Genomic DNA, 15,207 nt, shown 5'->3' with positions numbered 1-15,207 from the left:
TCATACTAACCTCAGCTCAACTTTACATGACAATGTAAAGTTTTACAAAAACAATCCTTAATAAGACCTAGCATTTTAATACTGAGCATAATTTGTAAACATAAAAGTTCACAAACTCCCTACCACATTCATAGAAATCTACTCAAATTCATTTTGTTTTACTGCTCCGCTTCCAAATATCAAAAGAGTAATTTATATGCTTTCTGGCAACCAAAAACTTGAACTATTTCTGCCCACATAACATAGAAGTAAAAACACAAAAATGCAGGGAGAAAAATACATAGAAGTGGAATTCTAGGGCTTTCTAGGATAAGCAATATGACTACTATTTATGATAAAGAAATATTTACTAGAAAGAAAAGACAGGGTGATGAATATAAAATGATCTCATTATTGTACAATATTGTTATTACTGAAACAAATTTTACAGATAAAATTAACATTCAAATAAGTACAATTTAAATACATCAGATACACTGCTTGGCTTGGGCTGCTTGGTTTGATATTATAATGCAGAACAGTCAATATAAAATTGTAAACCAAATCAAATCAATGCAGCATTTTGAATGATCAAATAAAAGGTTTAATGTAAAGGAGAAAAGTGATATACAACTGTGTTAAGAGATGACATTTCTGTCACCCCACAAGAACAACAGTGGCTGCTGTGCATGGGTCCCTGTACCTCAAATGCCTCTAGTCACGATCATCTAAGACTCTGTTGAGGGAGTACCAAAAAACACACTGAAAAAGTATAATCTCATTCTCAGTTAAGTTTAACATATGACTGGAATGGGTCTTTGGGATTATCTGGTTTATTCTCTTACACTTTAATAGTATAATTCTTGAAATCAAATAATCACATTGTTTTTAAAGATTTCCTTAATCTTAATAGGTTTTACAATTCTTTTTATTAGAATTTATAGTCCAAAATAAAAAAACTTTCCATCTTATACTGTCCAAATATTTAATCCCCCAAAATCTTCAATCGCCATTCACAAAATATTACATTGCTTTTTCTTTGCATATGTTAATATTTCATATATGGTTCTATATTTATGCATTTGTATTGTTGTTGTTGTTGTTAGGTGCTGTCGGGTTGGTTCCGACTCATAGCGATCCCATGCACAACAGAACGAACACTGCCCGGTCCTGCGCCATCCTTACAATCATTGTTAAGCTTGAGCTCATTGTTGCAGGCACTGTGTCAATCCACCAGAGGGTCTTCCTCTTTTCTGCTGACCCTGTACTCTGCCAAGCATGATGTCCTTTTCCAGGGACTGATCCCTCCTGACTACATGTCCAAACTATGTAAGATGCAGTCTCGCCATCCTTGCCTCTAAGGAGCATTCTGGCTGTACTTCTTCCAAGACAGATTTGTTCATTCTTTTGGCAGTCCATGGTATATTCAATATTCTTCGCCAACACCACAATTCAAAGGCGTCAACTCTTCTTCGGTCTTCCTTATTCATTGTCCAGCTTTCACATGCATATGATGCGATTGAAAATACCATGGCTTGGGTCAGGCGCACCTTAGTCTTCAGGGTGACATCTTTGCTCTTCAACACTTTGAAGAGCTCCTTTGCAGCAGATCTGCCCAATGCAATGCGTCTTTTGATTTCTTGACTGCTGCTTCCATGGCTGTGGATTGTGGATCCAAGTAAAATGAAATCCTTGACAACTTCAATCTTTTCTCCATTTATCATGATGTTGCTCATTGGTCCAGTTGTGAGGATTTTTGTTTTCTTTATGTTGAGGTGTAATCCATACTGAAGGCTGTGGTCTTTGATCTTCATTAGTAAGTGCTTCAGGTCCTCTTACACTTTCAGCAAGCAAGGTTGTGTCATCTGCATAACGCAGGTTGTTAATGAGTCTTCCTCCAATCCTGATGCCCCGTTCTTCTTCATATAGTCCAGCTTCTCGTATTTTTTGTTCAGCATACCGATTAAATAGGTATGGTGAAAGAATACATTTGGATTAGTCCATAAATTCCTTTATACTGCATTCAGGTCAGCAACAAACACATACTATTTACTGTATGTCCAAAAATGTATGTCAAGGTCAGAAATTTGTTTTATTTTTACAAATAGTATCATGAGATATTAAATACTAAAATTTATGCAATAAGTTATTTCAGCAATTATAATTTGTACTATCTGTATGTTATTATCTTTGACTCTAGTGTATTTCAGTAAGTTTTCTATAGTTATTACTACAATTCTGACTTGAAAGTAACTGAAGGTAAAACCCTGATTTCACATGAGAAAATAAAATAGAAATAATTTACCATTTGATAGTATATTCATACTTGTAAGATCAAAATCTGAAATTTCTTTCTATAGAAATTGATACAGCGGAATTTCTTTGTGTGTGTGCTTTACTTCATTTCTTTATATGACAAAAACTTGACGTAAGTGTATATGAAAAAAATACATGAATGAATCAAGACAACTGTATTCATAAAACAACTGTAGCAAAAAATAAATGTGCATGTAAAGACCATATTTAAATACCTTAAAATAGATGGGAGCCATATCACCCACTTCCTTTGGGAGAGGAATGCACTCATAAACCATATGATATTGTTTCTTCATGTTCATATTAGTTTCTAAAAATATGCAATCCAACCCTTTATCTTCAAACATCTTTACCAATGATTTTCTGAACATCTGAAGAAAGAATGACATGTAGGTAAATAAAGCACTTACAGGATATTCATTATACGAAAACAATAAAAAGTATAATAAAGCCCTTTAAAATAAGAAGTAAACAATGTCTGAACTCCATATTACCTTATACTTTACTTTCTCAATCCACTACATAATTTCATGTATTTAAGCAACATTTCTTCCAGACTGAAGCTACCTCCACATAGTTTATGTATCTATAGGAAACAGTTCCCATACACAAAAATGACAAAACAGATAAAATCAAATTAAGTGGTAAAATACACAGAACTAACAGTAAAATCATAGGAAAATATCCATAAGTCAAAAGAGTACTCTGAACAACAGGTATCGCAAAATCAGGAATAGACAAAAAGCAGGATTCACTTACAAATGTTTTCCTAAGCTCATAGCATCTTCATTTATTGGCTCCCTTATATGTCTGCTGACCCCTCACTTGTATATTCAGGCAGTCTCCTATTTTCTATATAATGCAGCTCTACTGTAGCGGTTAAGAGCTCAGCTGCTAATGAAAAGGTTGGCAGTTCAAATCCACCAGCTGCTTCTTGGAAACCTTCTGGGGCAGTTCTACTCTGTCTTATAGGGTCGCTTTGAGTCAGAATCAACTTGACGGCACCTAACAACACGATTAAGTATAGAAAGTCAAATATACTAAGATGAAAAGTAAGACGGTTTTCTTTTGACAAAGGGCTAAGCATTACTATAAAATTCCAATCTTTAATTTCATTTAATTAATTTTTTGCACATTGCTATGCCTGAGGGACAGTTGTTTGTTGAGGGTGACTGGATGAAGCTTGGACATGTGGTCCAGGGTGTTCATATGTATTCACAGAACATCCTTTGCAATGCAGGACTGAGCCAGGGGCTAGGAGATGGGGAGCAGGCTGCAGGCTGGGTGCCAGAGGCCAGCTTTTCCTACACTATCACATTCTAGTGTGAAACTCAAAGGTATCTAAGGATTCTAAATTCAAACTTGGCCTTGTAGTTGTTGTTGTTGTTAGGTGCTGTCAAGTCAGCTCTGACTCATAGCAACCCTATGCACAACAGAACAAAACACTGCCCGGTCCTGCGCCATCCTTACAATCGTAGTTACACTTGAGCTCATTGTTGCAGCCACTGTGTCAATCCACCTCGTTGAGGGTCTTGCTCTTTTCCACTGACCCTGTACTTTGCCAAGCATATTGTCCTTTTCCAGGGACTGATCCCTCCTGACAACATGTCCAAAGTATTTCAGATGCAACACTGGCCTTGTAGGGCATTATGAAAATATATTTGTCTAAGTAGGAGGATAAAACATATCTTATTTAAACTTTGCCAGCATGATTTATAACTTTAATATTTCAACTAAACTTCAAGATGATTACAAATTCAGTTTTAAGAAATAATACACAGAGATCCCATGTACCATTTACCTAGTTTCTCCCGATGGAACTATCACATAAAACTATACTACAGTATCTCAGTCAGGATACTGATACAGTAAAGACACAGAATAATTCCAGAGCCATAAGAATTCCTCTTGTTGGATTTTGTAGTCACACCCACTTCCCTTCCATTTCCCTCCCTACCTCCCCAACCCCAGTTCCTTACACCTTGCGATTAATCTGTTCTCTCTTTCTTTAATTCTGTCATTTTAAGGATGTTATACGAATGGAGTTGCATATTCTGGGATTGTCTTTTTCACTCAGCAGAATTCTCTGGTGATTCATTCAGGCTGTTGCAGGTATCAATAGTTCGTTTCTTTTTATTGCTGACTAGTATTACTGGTATGGAGGTACCAAAAGTATATTTACCCATTAAAGGGCATCTAGGGTATTTTCTGTTTTCAGATATTTCAAATAAAGGTTGCTTTCAGATATTTCAGATAAAGGTTCTCTGGAATAAATGCCCAAGGGTGCAATTGATAGTCATATGGCAGTTGAATATTCCATTTTTTTAAGAAACCGCTGAACTGTTTTCCAAAGTAGCTGTACCATTTTACTTTTCTACCAGCACTGTAGGAGCAATTCAGTTTTTTCCACAACCTCGCCAGTATCTGGCGTTGTCAATATTTTTTTATTTTATATTCTGATAGCTATGTACTCATAAACTATGTGGTTTTAATTGCATTTCCCTAATAGCTAACGATGTTGAACATTTTTTCATGAGCTTATTTGTCACAGTTGAGTGTTGCCATGTGCTTAAAAGAAGAAAACCATTTTACTCTAAAACAGAAGGGGCTGTGCTCAATAAATTCGAAATGCCTCTTGTGGAGTATGCTTTGGATGCTCAGCTAGCCACAAGCGGGACAACACAACTTAATGGTTGATGGTTGAAGCTGTCTTGCTCCATAAGCTCAGGTTCACCCCATCATTATCCCCGGACTAAGTCTATTTCATACAACTTGGACTTCATCTTCTCTTGACAGGAAAATGAAACCTGTTACAACATGCCTACTCAGGGATACCTACGCAGCCATTCCCAGTAACTGAACTAGCCAACCGGATTCAAGGAGGGGTTTGTGTATACCGGTATCACCCAAGAATGAATGGCTAGGATGACTCACTAAGCACAAAAGGTAGTGCAAACTCACTGACAAGCTGAGGTTCTGGGCATTCACAGGCCACAGCGCTGGTTGGCAGGCCTGGGGCAAAACTGGAGAACTTCATCCTTGGGGCCCTCCTGCCTGCATCCTTGGGGCATTTCTCTGGAGAACTTCATCCTTGGGGCCCTCCTGCCTGCATCCTTGGGGCATTTCTCTGGAGAACTTCATCCTTGGGGCCCTCCTGCCTGCATCCTTGGGGCATTTCTCTGGAGAACTTCATCCTTGGGGCCCTCCTGCCTGCATCCTTGGGGCATTTCTCTGGAGAACTTCGTCCTTGGGGCCCTCCTGCCTGCATCCTTGGGGCATTTCTCTGGAGAACTTCGTCCTTGGGGCCCTCCTGCCTGCATCCTTGGGGCATTTCTCTGGAGAACTTCGTCCTTGGGGCCCTCCTGCCTGCATCCTTGGGGCATTTCTCTGGAGAACTTCGTCCTTGGGGCCCTCCTGCCTGCATCCTTGGGGCATTTCTCTGGAGAACTTCGTCCTTGGGGCCCTCCTGCCTGCATCCTTGGGGCATTTCTCTGGAGAACTTCGTCCTTGGGGCCCTCCTGCCTGCATCCTTGGGGCATTTCTCTGGAGAACTTCATCCTTGGGGCCCTCCTGCCTGCATCCTTGGGGCATTTCTCTGGAGAACTTCGTCCTTGGGGCCCTCCTGCCTGCATCCTTGGGGCATTTCTCTGGAGAACTTCGTCCTTGGGGCCCTCCTGCCTGCATCCTTGGGGCATTTCTCTGGAGAACTTCGTCCTTGGGGCCCTCCTGCCTGCATCCTTGGGGCATTTCTCTGGAGAACTTCATCCTTGGGGCCCTCCTGCCTGCATCCTTGGGGCATTTCTCTGGAGAACTTCGTCCTTGGGGCCCTCCTGCCTGCATCCTTGGGGCATTTCTCTGGAGAACTTCATCCTTGGGGCCCTCCTGCCTGCATCCTTGGGGCATTTCTCTGGAGAACTTCATCCTTGGGGCCCTCCTGCCTGCATCCTTGGGGCATTTCTCTGGAGAACTTCGTCCTTGGGGCCCTCCTGCCTGCATCCTTGGGGCATTTCTCTGGAGAACTTCGTCCTTGGGGCCCTCCTGCCTGCATCCTTGGGGCATTTCTCTGGAGAACTTCATCCTTGGGGCCCTCCTGCCTGCATCCTTGGGGCATTTCTCTGGAGAACTTCATCCTTGGGGCCCTCCTGCCTGCATCCTTGGGGCATTTCTCTGGAGAACTTCGTCCTTGGGGCCCTCCTGCCTGCATCCTTGGGGCATTTCTCTGGAGAACTTCGTCCTTGGGGCCCTCCTGCCTGCATCCTTGGGGCATTTCTCTGGAGAACTTCGTCCTTGGGGCCCTCCTGCCTGCATCCTTGGGGCATTTCTCTGGAGAACTTCATCCTTGGGGCCCTCCTGCCTGCATCCTTGGGGCATTTCTCTGGAGAACTTCGTCCTTGGGGCCCTCCTGCCTGCATCCTTGGGGCATTTCTCTGGAGAACTTCATCCTTGGGGCCCTCCTGCCTGCATCCTTGGGGCATTTCTCTGGAGAACTTCATCCTTGGGGCCCTCCTGCCTGCATCCTTGGGGCATTTCTCTGGAGAACTTCATCCTTGGGGCCCTCCTGCCTGCATCCTTGGGGCATTTCTCTGGAGAACTTCATCCTTGGGGCCCTCCTGCCTGCATCCTTGGGGCATTTCTCTGGAGAACTTCGTCCTTGGGGCCCTCCTGCCTGCATCCTTGGGGCATTTCTCTGGAGAACTTCATCCTTGGGGCCCTCCTGCCTGCATCCTTGGGGCATTTCTCTGGAGAACTTCGTCCTTGGGGCCCTCCTGCCTGCATCCTTGGGGCATTTCTCTGGAGAACTTCGTCCTTGGGGCCCTCCTGCCTGCATCCTTGGGGCATTTCTCTGGAGAACTTCGTCCTTGGGGCCCTCCTGCCTGCATCCTTGGGGCATTTCTCTGGAGAACTTCGTCCTTGGGGCCCTCCTGCCTGCATCCTTGGGGCATTTCTCTGGAGAACTTCGTCCTTGGGGCCCTCCTGCCTGCATCCTTGGGGCATTTCTCTGGAGAACTTCGTCCTTGGGGCCCTCCTGCCTGCATCCTTGGGGCATTTCTCTGGAGAACTTCATCCTTGGGGCCCTCCTGCCTGCATCCTTGGGGCATTTCTCTGGAGAACTTCGTCCTTGGGGCCCTCCTGCCTGCATCCTTGGGGCATTTCTCTGGAGAACTTCGTCCTTGGGGCCCTCCTGCCTGCATCCTTGGGGCATTTCTCTGGAGAACTTCGTCCTTGGGGCCCTCCTGCCTGCATCCTTGGGGCATTTCTCTGGAGAACTTCGTCCTTGGGGCCCTCCTGCCTGCATCCTTGGGGCATTTCTCTGGAGAACTTCGTCCTTGGGGCCCTCCTGCCTGCATCCTTGGGGCATTTCTCTGGAGAACTTCGTCCTTGGGGCCCTCCTGCCTGCATCCTTGGGGCATTTCTCTGGAGAACTTCATCCTTGGGGCCCTCCTGCCTGCATCCTTGGGGCATTTCTCTGGAGAACTTCATCCTTGGGGCCCTCCTGCCTGCATCCTTGGGGCATTTCTCTGGAGAACTTCATCCTTGGGGCCCTCCTGCCTGCATCCTTGGGGCATTTCTCTGGAGAACTTCATCCTTGGGGCCCTCCTGCCTGCATCCTTGGGGCATTTCTCTGGAGAACTTCGTCCTTGGGGCCCTCCTGCCTGCATCCTTGGGGCATTTCTCTGGAGAACTTCATCCTTGGGGCCCTCCTGCCTGCATCCTTGGGGCATTTCTCTGGAGAACTTCGTCCTTGGGGCCCTCCTGCCTGCATCCTTGGGGCATTTCTCACGGGAGGCTGGTAGAAGGGGCGAGGCACTCCCTTCTTGAGGCCCCAGGTGCCAGTTACTTCAGCCACGCCCCGCTCTCTTCCCGGCTGTCAGAGACCCTTCACTCTGCCTTGTCTTCTCGGGCAGTTCACGTTAACCTCAACAAATGAGCTTGGCTGTGTTCCTTCTACATTTTGTTCTCTTAAAAGATTCTGGAATAATTGGTATTGTTTCTTCCTTAAATTGAAGAATTCTGCAGCGAAGCCCTCTGGGACTGGGGTTTTCTTTGTGGGACAGCTTTTAATTATGGATTCTATTTATTTAGTAGATACAGAAGTATATATACTTCTATTCTGTTTAGTTTTGGGAAGTTGTGTTTTTCAAAAAAATTAGTCCATTTTATCTAAATTGTCTAATCTACTGTCACAGTTTGCTTATAGTATAATAAACTGAACTTTTTAGAATCTGTTAAAAAAAAAAAGAGTTGTTTAACCACTGGCACTTAAACACTGCGTCACCAGGGCTCTAGCTACATAATAAGTCTTCCAAACAGACTGACTCCAAAACACTTCCCTCAGTGTCCTGTAGCTTTCAACATACAAGTTCTACATTTTTTGTTAGATTTATATCTAAGTATTTGATTTTTTTGGAGTGATTACAAATAGTACTGTACTTTTTATTTTGATTTCTATGTGTTCATTACTAGTATATAGAAATGCAATTGATTTTTACATGCTTATCTTGTATCCTGGATCCCTGGTGGCGCAGTTGTTAAGAGCTTGGCTGCTAACCAAAAGGTTGGCAGTTCAAATCCAACACCTGCTCCTTGGAAATCCTACAGGGCAGTTCTACTCTGTCCTATCGGGTCGCTGTGAGTTGGAATCAACTTAGACGGCAATGCGTTTTAGTATCTTGTATCCTGTGACCTTGCTGAACTTGCTCATTAACTCTAGTTAGAGGTTTTTATTTGTAGATCTCTTGGGATTTTCTATGTAAACAATCATATCATCTGCAAATAAGAACATTTTATTTCTTCTTTTCCTATCTGTGTGCATTTTACTTCCTTTACTTGCCTTACTACACTAGCTATAACTTGCAACACTAAGATTAGTTAGAGTAGTGAGAGCAGATGTTACCGATGTTGCCTTGTCACTGATACTAAGGGGAGAATATCTTTCACCAGTAAGTATAACGTTAGCTGTAGGCTTTTTATAAATGCTCTTTATCAAGTTGAGGCATTCCCCTCTTTCCTACTTTCCTGAAAGTTTTTATTATGATTGGGCATGAACTTGGTCACATTTGTGTTCTTCACTGATTGATATAATCATGTGATTTTGTCTCTTTTGCCTGTTGATATGGTGCATTACATTAATTTTCCAATATTGAACAAGCCTTGCATCCTAGGGATAAACCCCACTTGGTCATGGTGTATATAATTACTTTTATATTATTGCCCAATTCTATACGCTAATATTTTGTTAAAGGTTTTTGCATCTATATTTATGAAGAATATTGAACTGTACTTTCTGGCAGCAGGTAATAGTAGCTTCTTAAAATGAATTGGGAAGTGCTCCCTCCTCTTCTGTTTTCTAAAAGAAGTGATTATATAGAAGTGGTGTCTTCTTTAAACATTTGATAAAATTCTCCAGTGCTGGACTTCTGGCCAACATGGCACCATAGACAGAACCACCATGCCATCCCCCCACAGCAAAGACCCGAAAAATTAAGTAAAACAGAGACAAACGTCATTCCTGGAACCTGAAGTCAAACAAAGAGATAAAAAACTCAGCCAAACACCGAATGGAATAAGAAACTGACAGACAACTGAGATCGAGGAGAAATACTTGCTGAGGTTCCTTATCAGCTAACACAGCATGGATTCACCATCTTGGACTCCTGTTGGAGATTGGCTGACAGGGAGCATAGGAAAGCAGCTTAAAAGAGCTCCTCACAGTAGACAGAGCACCTGGTAACCAGCGATACATGCTTTCCCACCCCACATCCTCTTCCTGCTGCTCTACCTCCGAGCTTCCTGGCTGGCTGTGGTGACTTGGCCAGCTGGCAAGTGCAGGGGCCATGCCTCTTGGATTCGCCCCACCCATATCACAGATCGGGGAACAGGGAGTACAGGAAAGCAGCTTCACGAAGTTCCCAGCAGGAGACAGCACCCGGTAACGACTGATATACGCTTTCCTAACTCCCACCCTTCTTCCCTATCCCCTTCGGCCTCCTCTGCTTCCCTGCCAGCCGCAGCCTCTTGGCCAGTAGGCTACTGGTTCCGCCCCGGGCCACTTGGATTCGCGGCATCCACACTGGCTGGATCCCTGAGCTGGTGTAGCTTTCTTTTGATTTCTTCATGCCTCCCTCCACCTCCCCCTCCTTTCTCTCGAACACCTCAACCTGTGTGCCATCTTTGCTTCTTCTTGAAAGGCTGTGAAGCCCTGCTTGACTCGGGAGCCACTCCCAGTCCGCAACACCACGCTGGTGGGATCCCCGGGGTTTTGTTTGTTTCTTCTGGTTGTTTCGCACTGTTCTGTTTTGTTTTGTTTGCTTTCTTTCTCTCTTCGCACTTGGGAGCCCCTTCTAGCCAGGCTGCACTGCACAGCCTAGGAGCCATTCCCCCAAACTGCGCTGCCGTGTAGGCGGGATCCCTGGGGGCATTTCTTTTCTTTTCTTTCTTTTTCTCTTTTTGTCTTCATTTCTCAGTTCTCATCTGTCTATACTTACCTTCTTCTCCAGTGTCCTGAATACATGGTGCTCTGTGACATCTATACCACCTCTAGCCACGCTATACTGTGTAACCTGGGAGACTTTCCCAGCCTTTGCAGCTGTACTGGTGGGACCCCTGGGGACTTTTCTTTTCTACTTTAATTTTTTTCCAAATTTTTATCTTTTTTTTTCTTTTTTCCTTTCTCTCCCCCCCCCCCACTTTTGCTTCTCTCCATTTCTCGGGTTCTCATCACTCCAACAGGAAGCTCCCACTGCACACTTTTTTTGGGGGGGGGGGTTCTTTTTCCTTTTTTTTGTTTTTGGCTCCTGTTTCTCTCTCCTCTTTCCCATACCCATACTAGCTCCATACATGACACCCTCCCCTCTCTTTTCTGCCTATATCACCACACACTGAATATCACACCTCTGAGCAGTACAGGCACGGCTTACCGGAACCTGCTCAGCACTGATTCCTAGCCCACCCTGTCAGCCCTAGTACGTGCCATAAAACAACCCATCCTGGCCCCTCCCCTTCAGCTAGACCTGCCCTGCTGCACCATAGCTGAATGACCGGCCCTGCCTATTGTACAAGGAGGTGAAAAGTACTGCAACTACAGACAAGCAAACAACAAAGAACACACAGCACTCCTGCTCAGACATAACCAAATGAAACAAAAAAAAAACAGGAAGAAACAAACAAATCTACGGTCAAGAAACAAGAAAATAACTACTGAAAATCCCGAAGACAGCAGATAGTATCAAAACATATTAATAAACAGCAGAGGATGGTTCTAGTAGGCTTCCAAAATAAAACACCAGATGACTTCCCAGTAGAAGAAAAGGCACTAGAACTACCTGACAGGGAATTCAAATCTCTAATATTCAGAACTATCCAAGAGTTGAAGCAAAAAGCAGACAAAAATGAGGAAGAAAAACAAATTTAAGGAAAAGGCAGACAAGTTCATGGAAAATACAGACAAAAAAATGGAATAATTCAGGAAAATAATACAGGAATAAAATGCCAAAATAAATTCACAACTAGAAATCATGCAAAAACAACAATTAGAAATCCAAAAGATAAACAACAAGATTTCAGAAATGGACAGTGTCATAGAAGGACTGAGGAGCAGGTTTGAAATGATGGAAGACAGGATCAGTCAAATTGAAGACAAACACTTGGATACAACTCTAAGAAAAATCAGAAACAAGAACCAAGAAAAATGAGGAAACCCTGAAAATTATGTGGGATAAAATCAAAAGCAAAAATTTGCAAGTAATTGGAGTTCCAGAACAGGGAGTGAAAACGGAAAACACATAGAGGATCACTGACGAACTGCTGACAGAAAAGTTCCCTAATATCACAAATGATGAAAGCTGACCATCCAAGAAGCTCAAATAACCCTATACAGAATAGACCCCAAAAGAAAAACACCAAGGCATATCTCAGTCACACTCACTAAAACCAAAGACAAACTCTTGAGAGCAGCTCGAGAAAAGCAGAAAGTCACATACATAGGAGAAACAATAAGACTAAGCTCTGATTATTCAGCAGAAACCATGCAGGCAAGAAGGCAATGGGATGATATATAAAACCTTGAAAGAAAAAAATTAACAACCAGGAATAATATATCCTGCAAAACTTTCATTCAAATATGATGATGAAATTAGGACATTTCCACATAACAGAAATTAAGAGAATATTTAAAAACCAAACCTACAAGAATTATTAAAGGGAGTCCTTTGGTCTGAAAACAAACAACAACAAACCACAGCCTGAATCTAGGATGCAAGATTGTACCAGCCAGACACCAAAGTAGGAAATGAGCTCTTACGGACTATTCAAAACCAAAATAATTCCAACGGGGAACCAGAGAAGTTAATCTGTAATTGACAACAACATCAGAACAATAAAAAAGAAGATAAACGGTGTAGGTATATAGAACTTTCAAATGGAGAGAAAGGCAAGGCGATATCAAGTAATAATAGACTGGTTCAAACCTAGGAAGATAAAGGTAGCTTTCAAGGTAACCACAAAGAAAGTTAACAAACCTATTCAACAAAAAAAGGAGCACATAAAAACTAAGTAAAAAGAAAATCTATAAAAACAAAAGAAATGAAAAATGCCCACAAACCAAAAAGGAATTCAGCATACGAGAGTAAGAGGAAAAAAGAAATATTTAGCACCACAAAAAAAGGCACTACAAAATGACAACAATAAATTCACACCATAAGAAAAAAAAAAAGGCACTACAAAATGACAACAATAAATTCACACTGGCCTAAATGCACCTATAAAGAGGCAGAGAGTAACAGAATGGATTAAAAAAAACAGGATCCATCAATATGCTGAATATGAGACACACCTTAACAACAAAGACGTAAATTTATTAAAAATCAAAGGATAGAGAAAAATATACCAAGCAAACAGCCACCAAAAAAAGAGCAGGACTGTCTAATCTCAGATAAAATACTTTAAAATAAAACCCACCATAAAAGACAAAGAAGGGCACTATATAATGATTAAAAGGATGATCCATCATGAAGACTTAACCATAATAAACATCTATACACCCAATGATAGGGCTCCAAAATACATAAAACAAACTCTAACAGCACTGAAAAGAGAAACTGACAGTTGCACAATAACAGTAGAAGACTTCAACACACCACTCTCAGTAAAGGACAGAACATCTAGAAAGAAACTCAACAAAGATACAGTAGAGCTAAAGGGCACAATTAGCCAACTTGACCTCACAGACATATACAGAACACTACACTCAACAGCTGCAAAGTATACATTCTTTTCCAATGCACATGGAACTTTCTCCAGAATAGACCACATCTTAGGCTGCAAAGTAACCTTTAACTGACTCTAAAACACTGAGATAATACAAAGTATTTTCTCTGACCACAATGCCAGCAAAGTAGAAATTAACAACAGGGAGAGTGAGGAAAAAAAATCCATTACATGGAAACTGAATAACACCCTGCTTAAAAACCACCGGGTAACAGAGAAGAAATCCAGAGGTGAAATCAAAAAACTCCTAGAATCAAATGAGAATGAAAACACATCATACCAAAACCTTTGGGACACAGCAAAGGCAGTCCTCAAAGGTCAATTTATAGCGATAGATGCACACATCAAAAAAGAAGAAAGGGGCAAAATCAAAACATTAGCTACACAACTCAAACAAATAGAAAGAGTATAGCAAAAGAAGCCCACAGCCACCAGAAGAAAGGAAATAATGAAGATCAGAGCAGAAATAAATGAAACAGTATAGAAAAACAACAGAAAGAATCAATAAAAGCAAAAGTTGGTTCTTTGACAGGATGAACAAAACTGACAAACCACTGGCCAAACTGACAAAAGAAAAACAGGACAGGACCCAAATAACCCAAACAAGAAATCAAATGGGGGAGATTACAACAGACCAAACTGAAATAAAAAGGATCATTATGAAAAACTACATTCCAATAAATTTTAAAACCTAGAGGAAATGGGCAAATTTCTAGAAACACACTATCTACCCAAACTAACACAAAATGATGTAAAAATTTGAACAGACCCATGACAATGACAAGAGAAGAGACTGAAAAGGTAATAAAAAAAAAAAAACTCCCCCAAAAAAAAAGCCCTGGCCTAGATGGCTTTACTGGAGAATTCTACCAAACATTCAAAGAGCTTACACCAGTACTACTCAAAGTATTTCAGAACATAGAAAAGGAAGCAATACTTCCAAATTCATTCTGTGAAACCAGCATAACCCCGATGCTAAAACCAGGCAAAAAAACAAACCCACTGCTGTCAAGCCAATTCCTACTCATAGCGACTCTATAGGACAGAGTAGAACTGCCCCATAGAGTTTCCAAGGAGCGCCTGGCGGATTCAAACTGCTGGCCTCTTGGTTAGCAGTCATAGCACTTAACCACTACGCCACCAGGGTTTCCAAACCAGGCAAAGGCACTACAAAAAAAGAAAATTACAGGCCAATATCTCTCATGAATATAGGTGCAAAAATTCTCAACAGAATTCTAGTCAATAGAATTCAGCAGCATATCACAAAAACAATACGTTATGACCAAGAAGGATTCATACCAGGTATGCAAGGATGGCTCAACATCAGAAAATCAATCAACAAGATCCAATGCATAAATATAAAGAAAGAAAAAAATCACATGATAATCTCAATCAATGCAGAAGAGGGATTCAACAAAGTCCAACACCCAATCCTGATAAAAACTCTCAAATAGGTATAGAAGGAAAATTTCTCAATATAATAAAGGGCATATATGCAAAACCAATGGCCAACATCATTTTTTTTTTAATTTTATTGTGCTTTAAATGAAAGTTTACAAATCAAGTCAGTCTCTCATACAAAAATTTGTATACACCTTGCTATATACTCCTAATTGCTCTCCCCCTAATGAGACAGCCCACTCCTTC

General features: G+C 41.9%; 1 protein-coding gene across 3 annotated transcripts in view; it reads right to left on the bottom strand.

Moving 5' to 3' along the window:
• The window catches only part of CWF19L2 (CWF19 like cell cycle control factor 2), a 160,953-nt gene that overhangs the window by 10,911 nt on the left and 134,835 nt on the right, over positions 1-15,207 (bottom strand). For 2 of the 3 annotated variants that reach the window (XM_049889435.1, XM_049889436.1), the window contains exon 15: positions 2,511-2,666. In XM_049889435.1, coding sequence (XP_049745392.1) covers positions 2,511-2,666 — 156 coding nt within the window. Of the gene's footprint in view, positions 1-2,510; positions 2,667-15,207 lie in introns of those variants that run through there. The other variant, XR_007518146.1, reaches the window with a different exon arrangement.

The sequence above is a fragment of the Elephas maximus genome, chromosome 7, assembly GCF_024166365.1.
Source record: "Elephas maximus indicus isolate mEleMax1 chromosome 7, mEleMax1 primary haplotype, whole genome shotgun sequence".
NCBI lineage: Eukaryota > Metazoa > Chordata > Mammalia > Proboscidea > Elephantidae > Elephas > Elephas maximus.
The sequence above is the reverse complement of the archived record's forward strand: the minus strand, read 5'-3'. Positions and strand labels throughout refer to the sequence as shown.